The sequence below is a fragment of the Aulonocara stuartgranti genome, assembly GCF_965226115.1.
Source record: "Aulonocara stuartgranti genome assembly, chromosome: 13".
Taxonomy (NCBI): domain Eukaryota; kingdom Metazoa; phylum Chordata; class Actinopteri; order Cichliformes; family Cichlidae; genus Aulonocara; species Aulonocara stuartgranti.
Genome location: NC_138949.1, coordinates 9,918,487 through 9,934,032, shown reverse-complemented (window position 1 = coordinate 9,934,032; position 15,546 = coordinate 9,918,487). Strand labels below are relative to the sequence as shown.

At 37.6% G+C, this 15,546-nt stretch overlaps 1 protein-coding gene across 1 annotated transcript; it reads right to left on the bottom strand.

Moving 5' to 3' along the window:
- Positions 1–1,075: 1,075 nt before the first annotated feature.
- On the bottom strand, positions 1,076–12,309 carry pik3ap1 (phosphoinositide-3-kinase adaptor protein 1). The gene is made up of 17 exons (XM_082557749.1): positions 12,022–12,309; positions 10,808–11,233; positions 10,259–10,503; positions 9,905–10,049; positions 9,670–9,812; positions 9,442–9,574; positions 8,769–8,965; positions 8,501–8,678; positions 8,328–8,390; positions 7,982–8,236; positions 7,835–7,891; positions 6,506–6,699; positions 6,339–6,411; positions 5,989–6,156; positions 4,546–4,613; positions 3,623–3,723; positions 1,076–1,988 (listed from the first exon to the last, which is right to left on the bottom strand). The coding sequence occupies exons 1-17, from the start codon at positions 12,050–12,052 to the stop codon at positions 1,874–1,876; spliced, it is 2,592 nt and encodes an 863-aa protein (XP_082413875.1). The 5' UTR covers positions 12,053–12,309; the 3' UTR covers positions 1,076–1,873.
- Between the last annotated feature and the right edge of the window lie 3,237 nt (positions 12,310–15,546).

The window sequence follows — 15,546 nt, the reverse complement described above, 5'->3', positions numbered from 1 at the left end:
TCAGCGCTTCACACTCACCGGTTTCAACTGCGTCAACACCGGCGCACTGCTCGCCCACCGAGCGCGAAGACCTCTCCTTTCACAATAAAAGCCTGAAGCTAGTCGCTTCAAACATAAAGGGGGAAGAAAAAAGTTCAACTGCTGACTTTGTAAGTCTGTTGCGCTGGTAGATAGCTGGGAAATATTAAGCATCTGGATAGAGCTATTTATCCACCTTTCTATTTAATTCCTTTATGGATTGATGGATTGGCCTCGACAGAGCCCGGAGCACAACATTACAGAAGCAGTGTGGGATCATTTAGTCTGAGAAAAGAACAAAAGAGACAACATCCAAAGGAGAGCTTTGAACTATTCCTGAAGACTATGACTAGAAAGCTCGTATAAGGGATTTCCAGCAGCATTGAAGAATAAACATTGTCATATTGAATATTAACTTTGAAACTAATTAGAATTGTCTAAATGTGTATGCCTCAATAAATGACTTTAAAGACTTTTAATTCCCATTTTTCTAGCAAAATATTAGAAAATAAGGGATGTTCTCAAGACTTTTGCATAGTACTATGTAACTATCAATCATCATCAATCAAAAAAAAAATAATTCACCAAATAACTATGCTGTTAATAGTAGAATAATATTAATATTCACTACTGTTATCCACCTGCTACAAATACAGTTTATTATGGAATAAGTTAAACAGTTGTAAGCTCAGCATAATAATAGGGCAGCCAGTTGCTGTAGGGGTGGCTTAATACTTTTGTACTGTATTTGACGTTTTTACAACAGTAAAGATTTTACTTTGAAAGTTTCGGCCAGAAGTCCCAGCTGTCTACACTCCATCGCACTTTGTACCTTTCTCTCCTCAAAGCATTTAAAAGGATCTATTTTAGGGTTCATTTATATTCATAACACTATGTTAATTTGACTCATTTGATAATATCAAGTAAAAGGTTTTTACATACATAAAAAATATGTAAATATAAGCTGAAGTATACCTTTAGAGGGTAACAGAAGATGTGAAGCACCATCCAGTGATCAAATGGTATATCACAGCTTAATAAATGAACAGCGGCTGCGTTGTACTTACCCAGCTAAAACATGTATTTTTTTAATCACCATTTTGTCATGTTTAAAAAATTACATAAGGTCTGTTAGACAACAAAACTGTCTTTCCCCACTCCATTCATGACTCAGTTTAAGAATGATACTGTACAAACATCACAGCTAAACTGTAAGTCACTAAGCTGTTGGTGGGTAACAGGAATTCAGGTAAAGTAAGTAGAATACCACAAAACTCATAATTAGCACAGGCAAAAATATCACATATTTATCTGGTAAACGGAGCAGCATTAATGTCACTTTTCAGTTAAATTACACAACAGGAGATTGAACACACTGAAATATTATAATTAGAATATCAAGAAAAACAAATGTTTGCTATTCTAATATATCAAAATTTAAACCCATAACAAAAAGAAATTAATACGCCTACTATTAATACTACTATTATGATTTTCATTAGGACACTTAATATTTATTGCAATTATATTCTTTGAAAATCTCACATTTATTTACAACTACAAACTTACTTTTACAATATTTTTTTACAGTAAAGACATACCATAGCAAATACAGCGGAAACATATCACACATGGATCACAGGCACAGTCATGAGAAATGGATGTTTTGGTTCTGTGGACTCATACATGAGAAAGAAAAAAAATTAAATAATATATAACCATTACTCTGCATGAGTTCATCTTGCTAAACCTGATGGTTGTTTACAGCTACATGTTACCTTCTCTATCCCTCTTACACAATAAATAACTTACAACTTGACAGATCAAATTCAGTAAAATTGAAGATGTGCGGCTCTCATCGATGTCTGCGAGGTACAGGAGGTGCTGAGTCAGTTGGCCTGTAAGAAGGTCTTTGAGGAAGTATTCGTGTCGGGCAGGATATGTAACGCTCATGGACCATCTCTGTCACCCTGCAGGAAACACACTGTTACTGTATAGGAAGGTTATTTGCACTGTAACAGTAGAGACGGTATACAGCAAAGGGTGTGTAAACTGTGACGTTTAATTTCTTATAATTATGCGTGAGAAAAAAACAAAACTTGAAAAGAAGATGCAAAGATAACATTTCAGACACAGTTCTGTATCATTTACTTATCTGACACCCTACATTCAGGAAATATGAACTGTACAAGAATCACTCATTCACTGGTTTAAAATAGATTTCAATACTTTAACAAACTGCATGTTTAGGAACTACAGTACATGAACTCTCTGATAGTGGTCACAGCTCTTATGCAAAGTTAGTTAATGTCAAAGCATGTTATTTTTTTCTATCATTACTGAATTTAGTCATCATCTTATTTAGTTATGTAGGTGGAATAATAAACTGAATTATTAATATTTTTAATGAAATCAACAATTCTTTAAGTTACAGCCCATTAAAGAAACATTAAGCAGTTTTACATTTAGCTACGTTTTTAGCTAAAGTTAGCTAATGTTAGCGCACACACAAGTTAAGCTGTTGCACGTTTGTATCAATTTACTAAGTTCATTTGGTTGTTTATATTCAAACGCTTTGCACTCCATCACCCTTCATACTGTAACTTCTCATTTACATGTTCCCAAGACAAATATCTTTTTGATCTTTTAACCTTCAGACACACAGATGCTAAGAAAAACTCTAGATAAGATCACAGTACCATGCAATGAGAACAAATTGAACCCACGCATGAAGAATTTAGTATACTCTATGTAGCAGCTCATACATACTTGGTGTAGGTGTTTGTTCATTTCTGTTATTTATTCTTTAAAAACTGAATAATTTAATGTCAGTCTGTGGATGTCAAATTACTTAAAATTCTGTGTACTTAAAGCAATTTTGCTAACTCTTGAGTCTTTTTTTTAACAGCACACAAATGTTGTATTTACCCACTAATAGTAATTAAAACTCATCACACACAATTACTGTATGAATGAGAAGTATTATGCAGATATTTAAAGTATAATATAATATTTCTGACATCATGTCAGAAAGCTAAAGAAGCTGATTGTTTATCAGATTTTAGAAATACATTGTACTGCCACCCAGATTTTTTTTTTGAAAGAGATAAGAGACACAGAAGGGCATTTATCAGTAAAAAGGATCTGCAGCGTTTCACAGGTTCTCAGGAATTTACGGCAGCTCTTGCTACCCACTTCAGTCACTTTCATCTTTTTCATTTTTAAGTGGTCTCACTATAAGTGGTCTCACCTATGTGTGTGGAAGTTATTTGTGTGTTTACAGAGTATAAGCATCAGTATCTTGATCACTTTCTCGCTCTGGCTTCCTCTGAAACGCACAGCTGCGAATTAGTGGTGGGTGAACATTTCCTCTTTTACATTTTTCTGTTTCACTCAGTGCTGCTTATAGATTTTTTTTTACGTGCTCCCAGTCTTTCTGTCATATTCTAACACAGTTATGATTGCTGCTAGGCACCGTCACATAACCGTACAGTGTATTTGCTACTTTGCGTTGTTTTTTCCTATACCTGATGTCGCATAGTGCTCAGTACTGCATGGTTCTGCTTTCACTTCAGTAATCTGAATCGCTGTTCTCTAGACTGACCTTTCTGGGTTCCGTGGAGGAATCCTGGGTGGAGGAATGGAAGGTGCAGCACTGCCTGGCCGTGGCGGTCGTGGTGGAGGAGGGAAACTTTCTATTGAGTCCTTTAAAAATACAATGACATATATATGTGGCCACACTTGAAATACTTCAAAATAAAACAGCCTAAAGCTCTAGTTTAACAGCTGAGTCAGTTAATGAAAAAGCTAACATTGTCACAGTTATTGGTTTAAGCAATTCATCTACTGAAACTGTCAAGAACTCCCAAATTTTCAGCTAAACACACAAAGATGACAGTTGTTGTTTTGTTGGTCTGGAGAATAAAAGATCATTGTTTTAATTACACCCTGAGGAAGTCATTAAGCAGTGTCAGTCAAGCTTCCACGATGGGTCGTGCAGTTTGAGTCTTTTAACAACAGACAGGGAATACTCATCTTACCCATCTTGCAATTAAAAGAAGGACAGAATTTGCACCAAAATCTAAGAGATTCTTTGTCTGACCGTGCCCCAAATCTCCTTCAGCTCTGTACTTTTTCTTCAATCATGATGACAGACAGTAAACGCTAATGAAAATGATATAGAATCTGCTTCAGTAAAGAACACACATTTACAGAACTTACATTTAAATATTGTCTGGAAGGTATTTTAGGAAATGAAAAGCTGAAGTAAGAGAGCAAAATAAAACAAAACTAAACACTAGACTTTCTACCTCTTTTTTTCTACCTCTCTACTGCGCATGCAGTCATGTTGTATAGACATCAGACACATGCAGCATCATAAGAGAAAGGGAAGTTTTAATTTGGGTTATAAAGAGTAAGAAGGAAGAAACAGCTAGCTATAACTCATGCAAATGCATTTCTGTGTGAACCCTTCAGTTTCCACGTGCCTTGAAGATGCACTTGTACCTATTGTTAAATCAAGCTCACCTCATCAGGTTCTGTACCGCTGCTGTAGCTAAAGGTGCTGTGCGTGCTGAGTCTGTTGCTTTCGGTGCCTGATGACAAGAAGAAGCACAGCAAAAATAAAACACGTGATTCCGAGTATCTCTGAGGTTAGTGCTTGTGGTGAATTATGTTGTAAGACCACTTCGCTAAATGTGGGTAAAATATGTTTTAGGCCTTGACACTATTATACAAGATGTCTGCAAGAAGGTGTATGAACAATCAGAGCAAGACAGAGACGCAGCTCATATGCATACCACCATTACAGACTTAAAGTAATCATGAAGCAGTATAGCAAGCCATTCTTTAAATCCGTTAATGTTATCAGTGTTTTTGAAAGGAAACTGCTTGCCCCTTTTGAAATTTATGTGCAAATGTTTGCTTTTTTTTAAAAAAAAACAGAAGAATAAAACATCTACTACAGCAAAATTAAACATTAATTTAAACCTTAAAATACTTTTGCATTTGTGGGCTAATTAAACAAACTAAAAAATGGTTTTCTTCGTAAAACATTATGACTGAATTATAACTGCTGGTGCGACGTGTAAAAACACAAATAAAGTTTCACAAAACGTCTCATCCTTTATGTATAACAAAACTACAAAGATGGGAAATAATAATAACAAAGTAAAATAAAATACATACACTGACATTCGAGAACATTAAGTAACATTAAGCAGTAACAAAATCACTAGAGTCATGTAACTTTATCATACAGAAAAAGTCTGTTTATTACAATTAACCTAATATTTCAAGCTATAATCTGACTACTTTATTTCTTGCTTTTTTATTGAAAACTTTTAAAATGAGATCTCAATTAAGATTTAAAAAAAATGTGAGACTAAAATAAATTTTGCATTTATTTGCCCGCAACAGGAGAAAACACACAGCAGGGCCACGGGTCGGACTCAAACCTGCGCCGCGGCTCTCTTGCTGTGCAGCAAGTGGTTGCCTGCTTACCCACAGAGCAAACACGGCACCCTTTCTTTTCTTTGAAAAACTGTGACTGATGTGTTGAATTTCTGTTTTGACATAAATAATTTTTCAGCAAGGTCTGCTCTGTCCAAGCTCTAATTAAACGCGGGTAACACTGTAACACTGCCTCGTACCATCCATGTGAATATTCTAATGATCCCATCTAGCACTTTTTCCTTGAACCACAGCTAAAATTGACGCATAGAAAAGACAGAATGATCAGATCTGGCACTCAAACGTACCTCTCTCTCCAACTCAAAAGTGGAGGCAGGAAGTCAGACTACAAGCACATCACTTTTTCAGTGACTTACATATGTGTATAATTTACATTTCTCCCAATCTGTACTCTAATGGAGTTGCAAAGAAAGCCACACAAAGAAAGACTGAAAGCTTTAAGTCTTTTTGTTTAGTACTTGATAAAAGCAGAAAGTAAAGATAAGCATTTGGACTCACTCGATGTGCTGGATGTGCTACCTGTCTTCCAGCTGCCTCTCTGGATAACCTGAGCCACAGGAGGAGGCTGAGCCGTCGCTCTGGGTGTCGACTCATACACAGCACACTCTAATGTGACACCAGTGCCCCAGAATGAGTTTCTCTGAAGGGGTGCACTTATCTCATACTCTACGGGAAAAGACCAGATTAAAAAGATAAGCGTTTTTGACAGCAATGGCATGTTATTTTTCAATATGTGTTTGTCACCAATGAATCCTAACAGTATCAGCGTATAAACAGTGGAAGGTATACAATGTGATAAATCTGCGTGAACCTGATCTGATTCCAAATGAGAACATAAATAATTTTACCAAGTTCCTTTCCTGTCTTCTCTCTCTCTTTATGGCGTCTGGTGATGCTGTTTCGTAATGTCTCCAGATTTTTCTCAAGTAAGAAAAAGGAAACACAGGCATTACTTTTATTGCTTAACCAACAATCAACTTCTTAGAAAACCACAAAGTTTGAACATTAGATCTACCTGCTGATAGCGTATGGAGTTTGCCCTCCGCTCATGATCAACCTGCCAAGCCTTAAACTCTTGGACTGCTTCGTCCACAGTAATTTCTCCTACTTTTACCCTCTCTTGCAGAGATATGAGCTGCCTCTGCCCAGGGGTCTTCATCCCAGCGTAAGGATCATATGCAGGCGTGGGGGCTTCCACTACAGGCCGAGCTGAATGGGAGGAAAATAGTGTATAATTTATTCTATTATTAATTTATAAGCAAAAACCTTTGGAACATAAAATATTGTATTAGTTTCATGAAAGTCTTACAATAGTTTGATGTATAATGGTAATATGGGTGCGAGAGCAAGCGCACTAATATTTTTTATTATTTTAAATTTTAAATGTCTTTACATTTCTGATGTAAATATAAACAACTACTAAATCCTAAAAACTAAAAAATCACAAAAACAAAAATAAGACCTCTTGTTATGTGTTGATGACAATAGTTCAATAACAGTACTGTATTTTTATTTATGATGAGCAAACCAGTTTAAAATCAGACCCATAATCAGTGCACACAGCTAACCAATCGTAATGCAGTATAATAATACAAGACGATAATACCAGAGGATGTAATTGACATGTCAGTGACAGTAGTGGACTGTTGCCTCACTGCAAGAAAGTTCAGGATTCAGACGTTACATGTTCTTCCTGTGTCTGTATGAGCGCCCAGAGCCTCTGGGGGCTACCAGATACACGCATGTTATGTAAATAGGCAACTCTAAGCTGGCTGTAAATGTGCAATGAACTGGTAACTAGTCCAGGCTGCACCTTACTTCCTGTCAGCTGGGGTTTGCTCAAGGTTTCAACTTCACTTTCATTTTTACCATTTAAAGTTAAATATTCAAATGAGGAGCGAAAAACAAGAACGCTTCTGCCGTACGGGCCACGTACATTTTTGCTCTTCCCGTATCACATTTAAGTGTCTGCTGTGAAAAGGGCCTATTAATGTCAGAAGATCACATGAACATTTGTTCTCAGTCACCTACCCACTCTGACACCAAAAATTCCCCCAACGCAGTTAGCTGTAACCACTGAGTCAACTACAAAGGTTACTGGTTTTGACCAATGTGGTAGTATTAAAAGCCCTGTGCCTCACAGAAACATGCTACAGCACTGTACAAGACTGATGATAAGTAATCAAGATGCAAATAAAATAAAGGCACTTTTTCAAAAGCGGTTTACCAAATGAAACCATGACCAGTTCTAAACTAGCTTTATATAAGTGAAAAAAAGAGAAAACAGAAGCATAACAGACTATAATGATTAAATGAAAAGAAAATTATTTTTATTGGGATTTACCTGCATGATATCCCATGTCCTTTGCTTTATTCTCAGATGTACCTTTATCTGAAAATACTATCAAAAAAATAAAAGTTACATATTTTTGACACATTTGTGATATAAAAAAAATATAACGTAATAAATAAAAATCAGACTGCACCATACCTCTAGAAATGTACGTCGTAGACTTTTCAAGCTCAGTGTTAAGCTCAGGCCTGGGGATAGGGGCTGGTGGACGGTTCAGGACTACTGGGTTGTAAGTACTATTTGCATCCACAGTATCGTAGATATCCTCTGGACAGAGGTTGTATGGGTCTTCCTCTTCCTCAATTTCATCTAAGCTATTATGATCAACTTTTTCCTCTTCCTCACTTTGAAGAGGTTCATTGTCCTTCTTGACTTCAGTGGCATTTGGTTTTGCTAAAGGTAAGAGTGTAACCACATGAAGCACTCAATGCCATATAGGATGCAATATTATTTAAGGAAATTATTTAAAACTTCAAATGTATACCTTGAAAGAACTTCCGAAGCATAGCTTCCTCAGGGTTCTCATCTACTGCAGTCATCACCTCATCTTGAAACCCCCACCAGAAAGAAACAATACAGCACCATCATCATCTGCTGCTCCCAGTTTTGCTGTATGAATTATTGTTGGAACAATAAATAAAATAATGCGATACTTACAAAAATCCTCTGCACATTCAGGGTTGATCCCCAGCATCGACTCATATATATCCTCTGAGCAACCCGAGTATTTCATCATGATATCTTGAGAGTTAGTGGACATCAACTCATATACCTCTGCACTCTCGTCTGTGTTGATAGTGTCCTCAAAGTGAGACTTGAGCAAGTCTGCAGTCTCCTGGATTTGTTTAAATGCAAAAGACAACCAGACGCTAAGTACAATTCGTGAAAATGCAAAGAATTGAAAAGATTTTCTCTGTGGACTTACAACAAATTCATCCATGAACTGCCTGAGATCATTAAAACCACTCTTCTCTGCAAGCGTGTTTGGGTAGTCTCCATTCTTGTTCATCACACTGTAAGCCTGCAAAGCTCCAGGACACTGAAGCAGAACGGTGGTCAGCTTCTTCAGGCCATACTTGGCTGCAAAGTGGAGTAAAGTAGGAAGCTCCTCATTCCGCTGATCTGAAGCCCACAAAAAGGCAAACAGATAGAACCAGTTATATATCAGCTGCTCACACTTTCTGCTTTTTATCATAATCTTTGAATTTAAATGAGAACTGTTAATGGTGTTATTGCAAAGTGGAAGTATTTGGGAACCACAGCAAATTCGCCTCAAAGTGGTGGACCACATAAAGATGTAGAGCAGGGTGGCTGAGAGCTAAGGCCTACAGTGTATTTATAAGTCACCAGCGTTTGTAGCTATCTAAAGCAGCGGTGAGTAGCGGTAAGTTCCAAGCCTCCACTGGCATTAACATCTGGCCACAAACTGCGCCAGGAGCTTTATGGGTGGGTTTCCATGACTGAGCACCTCCTGTAAGTGTAACATGTAGGTGGCCCAGAACTTTTCACCATATAATGTATGTGCGATAACAGGAAGTCTTCTACAAATTTTTTTAGCTGACTCGCCCAACACCAATAAAATCATGTGTTAAACTTACATGCTGACATATTGTCTTCCTCAATCTGTCTGATTCCAAACAGCTGAAGACCAGTTGAAGGGATCTTGGATTTTAAAGAGTCGGACAACATGCTGTCCAGTGATTCTGTTGCATTGGCTGTTATGTTGAATGCCTGGATGTTCAAAATAAATAAATAAAGCTTACACAAGCTTTTACAACATTAATCTAGCACAACGATGCTATTTAAAGCGCTAAATAATGTCTCACCTGGCTGATGAAGTTAACAGGATCTGTAGCATTTTCAAGATACCGACTGACTTCACCCATGCTGGTGTAATACGTAACAGGAGTCAGGCTGACAGACGACTGGCCAGTGTACATAGTGAGGGACACAATTCCAGCATGCATATCTAAATGAAAATAAAGAGCAAATTAACAATTACGGTGATTTCAGATTAAAGCTTTCAACATAAAAGTCCTGTGACTTCCTACAGATACTTGCCAGGTGCAGTAACACTTATGGTGTATTCATTCTCCACGGTGCCTGGCACCCTTTTTGCAGGTACATTTTCAGATGAAAACTCCACCTCTGGATCCGACTGATCATCTATTTTCTTTTTGAAAATGATAAAAAGTGTCTCCTGTTTCTAAAAGAAAAATGGAAAACTGGAATAAAATTGGCGTGTTGGTGACATTTTACTGATATCAAGAACTTCCTTTAGCTCCGCTAAACACTAGAAGATCAGTGTAAATGTTTCTCTGTGTACCTGTCATACAATGTAATACAGAAAACTGGATTTATTTCAATGAACCAAACAAACATTACATTTGATGCAGCTCTTGTGCAATTACTTACCCCGCACAGAACTCTGTTTGGTTGCACAGTGAGACAGGTGATGTGCGTGGGTGAAGTTATTTCCTGACTTGCTGATATTACGGCGTTCGCAGGCTCTTCATCCTTCGGGACATTTTCTTCATACTCTTTTGTCACCACATCCTCTGTTTCATCAGTGCTAGGATTTTCATCTAAAACTGGTAAGACGTACACATCGTCTAGGGCTACAGGAACTTCACTCTCACGTTCAAGCTCCACTTTTCTGCCTTTAAATTAAAAAGAAATCGAATGTATTACAAACATCTTTATTTTCCCTTTAAATTTCTACAAATTGCACAATTTTAACATCTGTCTAGATGAAATCGCCTTCTTTTAGTTATTCAGAAAGTTTCACTACAGCACATCCAACTTTCTCACTGAGAGTTTCTGTTTTATGTTCCAGCTTTAAGATAATTGACAATTGTTATTTTATTTAATATCCTATTCTTTGTGGGTGCAGTAAAAACTGAATTAATTATGTTTGCTTCCTGGGCATCGAAAACACTGTACAAAAGAGAACATTTTACATACTGTTGGCTAATGCTTCCAAAATGGTAGAAACATAAACACCAGGCTCATCCTCTGCGTAGAGCTTCCTCCAGCTTGGCCAGTCTTGGAAAATCTTTGTCAATAGTTCGTCCTCAGACACACCACATAAAAAGGCCACCACTCGGTGAGGAGGATAGAGAATTCTCTGAAGTGCCTCCTGTAGTTCGTGGTCACAGAGGATGTCAAGGAAAACCCCTGTGAGGAGCAGCACGATGCTCTTGCAGCTTTGGAAATATTCAAAATTATATCCGTGGAGCTCATCGGCTGTGCTGATTGCATATAGCAAAATTGATCTTTTGTGGAATTTGCGAGAACTTTTCAAAATCTGGTGCAAATATGACGCCCATTCCTGTGCCTCAGTGGTGTGCAGAATTAACAGCTCATATCTTGAGAAGGATTCAGGATGTGCTGAAAAACACAACGCATTACAGTGTGATTGTACGCTCAAGAGATGTATGCAAACACTCTCCAAAGCAGGTATCCAAAGCATAAAACCTGCTGACCCAGCCTGACTGCACACAGTGAATCAACGTTCTGCTCAAAATACACTAATGACATGACACTAGCAATATTATGTGCTGAGTTCCTTGTTGCAGCAGATTGTGATTGCCGTGGAAATGCTCCACAACGTACCAGCTGTCCGGCTGTGGAATGTCAAGGTGACTGTGGCTGGGGAATGAATGTCTGATCTGTTTGATATTTCACTGCAGAGCCAACAAGACGTTGTGCAAACATTGCGCTGTGTCAACACTGGTCAGAGTAATTTTGTTTGACTCATTACAGTGTTTAATCAGGTCAAGCTCACCTCTGTACACGCTACCTAGGAAAGAGCACCCACACAAGCATTCGCTTCATCGGAGCAGCTCACTAACGACAGGGCAGTGAGCCCTTACATCGTTTTATTAAAGGACCGATAACATGAATGATTTAACTTTACATGTGTTGGAAATACTACATTAATTCAAATCAACCATACAGGATGCCTAAGATGCTTGCTTCCTCTTTTTAAAGCGGAGAAAACAGTTTGCCTTGAATTTTCTGGTAAATGAAACTCAATTTAAATGAACACATCATTTCAAAGTCAAACAATGCAAAAGAGTAAACTATGTGTTAATAATGAAGGTTTCAGTACATCTTGTAAACTGTAGCACTAACTAGCTGGTGAAAAAAAAGGTACACACGACGGGTCGTATTACCTGATTCAGTGCTTGAGATGGGTTCTCCCATGGTCTTGAAGCCTCAAATCAAATAAATAAATCACCTCAAAAGGATCATCATTTGCCCAAATGTTTCTCTTCAATTCGATGAAGTTTACTGATGCTTCTCTTCTCATCAGCTGAGACTACATTAGCTTTCACCAGCTACAGCTCGTTGCTCAGCAGTATTAATAGCAACACTTAGTTTCCTGATTTTGGTGACTCTGCCCTACTTCCTGAAACAGTTGAAGAAGTGAGAAACGCACCACTGTCATGACAGAATGTGCAACATGTCGGCAGTTACATTTGTTTTTGGCTGCTTTGTGTATATCTGTATGTTGTAAACAGCAAAATATTCTATAGATGAAACACAAATGAAGATAACGAGGGCTTAGCTAAGAATTTGATGTGTTGAATTTTGCGACGTGCAGAAACGACACAAAACCACTTGATGTCTTTTATGTAGGCGACGCTTTAGATTCGCCTTTGTTCTTGGTTTTCGTGAAGACTGTACACCCACGCACACAAACGCACACAAACACACACACACACACACACACAGGAAAACATCAATTCACCTGTTATGAGCCACATCCTTCTTCTGTTTTTTCACTTCCTTACCAAGGTGCTGTCTATCTAGAGAGTTTTAAGGTCAGAGTGATTGTGTAAAATTACAATTCTTATAAATGAACATGCTTACCTCAAAAGAGTAGCTATACATTTGTGGCCAATAAAACTTACTTACTAGTAAGACTTACTACTGTAAACACATCGTTTCTGTGTTGCAGTTAACTTTAACATGCATAAGACTAAAGTGACAACTTCTGCAAAAAGTGATGCACACCTTAAAAATGTGTTGTTCTGTGATGCTGTGACACCTTAAAGCAACACTGAAAGTGCAAAACTGAAAGCTTTCATTGCTGGCGTCATTACACAGACATGTGAAGGATGAATGTGAAGTTCTAACACAATTCAGCCTTACAAAATTACTTGTGCGCTCAAATGCTGACACACACAGGGTACATCCTCATACAGCCACATGCTAAATATTTCTTAAGTAAAACAGAAAGCACATGACAAACGTGAATCAGTCACTGATCATAATGAATCACATGTTTGGTGTAACTGTTACTCAGTATTTGAAGTTTCAGTTCCCTCGTAAATGTCAACTATTTGCAACACATGGCACCACACTGACACAACCACTAGAGGGCAGAAGACACTAACTTAACATTAGATTGTTGTCCACCTATCATTTTGCCTATAGGCATGGATATGTACTTGGTTAAAAAGACTGTGGTGAGTTTGGCATAAGTCATAGAGATAGTTTCCATATACAGACAATCAAAAAAATAAAATAAATAGCTGTATGAGCCTTTAACAATAATGTTTATTTGCTATATGCTTCTTATTTGGCAGGGATATTTGCAGTCATAAGACCATTGGTGGATCAATTTGAAAAAAAAGTTTGACAGTGAATCCAAAATAAAAATGTGAAATTATGTATATTTTCATAAATAAATAAATGTGAGGCACATTATACAAACATGTACATAAGATTTAAAAACTATTATTAAGATAGACTGGGGTCAGCTGCAGACTAAATATTCACTGTTTGTAATGCACCACATTTTATAGATATGAAAATAACTGCACCTGGCCTTGAACTGCCAATGTGGAGATAAAAATGATTCAGTATCAGCAATCTGAATTCACTGACCTATAAAAAATAAGATTAAAATTAGTTAATTACACAAACAAAAAGAGACTCAACAGATTATGCAGGTGATATGTATAGAAGTTAATTTTTTTTTCTTTTTTCCTGTAAAACGTCTTTCATGCATGCTTAAAAGTGTCGCAGGGTACACTTCAGGTTTTCAGGTATTTACTGAAATGTGCAAACAGAAACAGTAATTCAGTGTAGAAGGCAGAAACAAGAGTGTGTACAACACTAACAAGATTTAAAGTCCATATGACTCCACATTGCTTTAATATTGCTGAGGTTCAGGCTCTAGGGTGGCCAACCCACATACAAATAGGTCACACTGAGTTGTTGCTTTAATTGTAATTACAGAATCAGTCAGCAAGAGTGTCTTCACCTGTCTAGACATTATTTCATTGACAAAATCAATTCACACTGCTATTCTCCAACAATACGGTCAGGTTTATTTCAGCTCTAGCCTCTTCCTGCGATGCAGACCTTATAATGGCCACAGCAAAAGTTCACTTTCTGACTTCTGAAGCTGCCGGTGAAGAGCAGGGTGATCCATGACCCGTATTTAAGTTCAATTTCCTGTAGAAAAAGAGTCCCCTAATTTCTTTTAAATCTGCCATTAGCTACCATAAGCATGACCGGCCCGTTACCTTTTGTTTGGGCTCCCTTGAAACCACTATCTATTAGGTGGCTCAAATCAAATCCCTGCAGCCTGAGTTTAATAAGAGAATATTTTTGCTCTTATGTTTTAACCTTGTTATCCAATATCCTGTCTTTTTAGTCCTGTGTGTGTTTTCAGCGCAAAGAGCAACCCTGCTACAGAGAGTGCGTCAGCCACAGCACAGACCTGCCTCTCGTAGCACAAAAGTTCAGACGTGGACCAACAGCTGAGTGATACTCTGCTGCACTGGCACTGAGTAAGTCAGACCAGCTTAATACTGACCAAGCTAACAGTGAATTTTTCAGTGTGTCTGACTCCTGTCTACAATAGATTAACAATAACAGGGTGCTTGACCATTAACAGGAAAACACAACATATTAATTTCTTCTTAGTTAAATTAATTTTATGCATTAATCAATTAAAAGACTTTTGGAATATGAATTATTGCAATAGGTAAAAGAAAACTGATATCAAATTGCATCTGATTTCAGTGAAATCTATATAATCTGTCTCCTGGGTGGAAAGTTAACATTTCCAATATGCTGTTTTTTAATGAATGATGAAACGTAGACTTAATATTAATGGCAGCACACTTTTAAAGTTCGAACACTGAATTTTCAGTGTTCATAAAGATGTATAAAACAACATTAAAAAAGTCAGAACCAGAGTTAGAGAGCACTAAGAACTCCAAGATAGGATGCTGAAGCAGAGGGGAGTGAGTGAGGGGGAGGCAGACCACTGTACATCTAATATTGCAGACATAACGGTCATGTTACCGTCTCGTTTACTGTACTTCCCCATCTCGGGAAAGCTCTACCTCATATCTGCACTGCCTCAGACGCTGTTTGGGAGACTTTTAAAATAGAGGAAGCGGGAAAACAAAGCGCAGTCTGAGGACAGGGAGCGCAATCTTGAAATGGAAAACTGAAATGGGGAAAGGGTCTCTAGCTGAAAAGTTATTTGGATGATAGCCTGCATAAGAAAGAAACTGTGTTTGGTTTCTCATTCAGAGTCACCAGCAGGGCTCATTGTGATAAGAAAATAAGTCTAATGTTACCTGATCTGGTATAATGTGGACCAATTACCACTCCATTGCACTTCATTACAGGACTGTAATAGGGCCAGGGGTCAGTGCTTGAGATGGAGTGGC

Coding starts and splice junctions, on each gene's coding strand:
- pik3ap1 (XM_082557749.1), bottom strand. CDS start 12,052: ATGGGAGAACCCATCTCAAGCACTGAATCAG. Junction 8,966..9,441: donor GGAAGACAATATGTCAGCAT/GTAAGTTTAACA, acceptor TGTGGGCTTCAG/ATCAGCGGAATGAGGAGCTT. Junction 8,237..8,327: donor GCTTCGGAAGTTCTTTCAAG/GTATACATTTGA, acceptor TCTTACCTTTAG/CAAAACCAAATGCCACTGAA.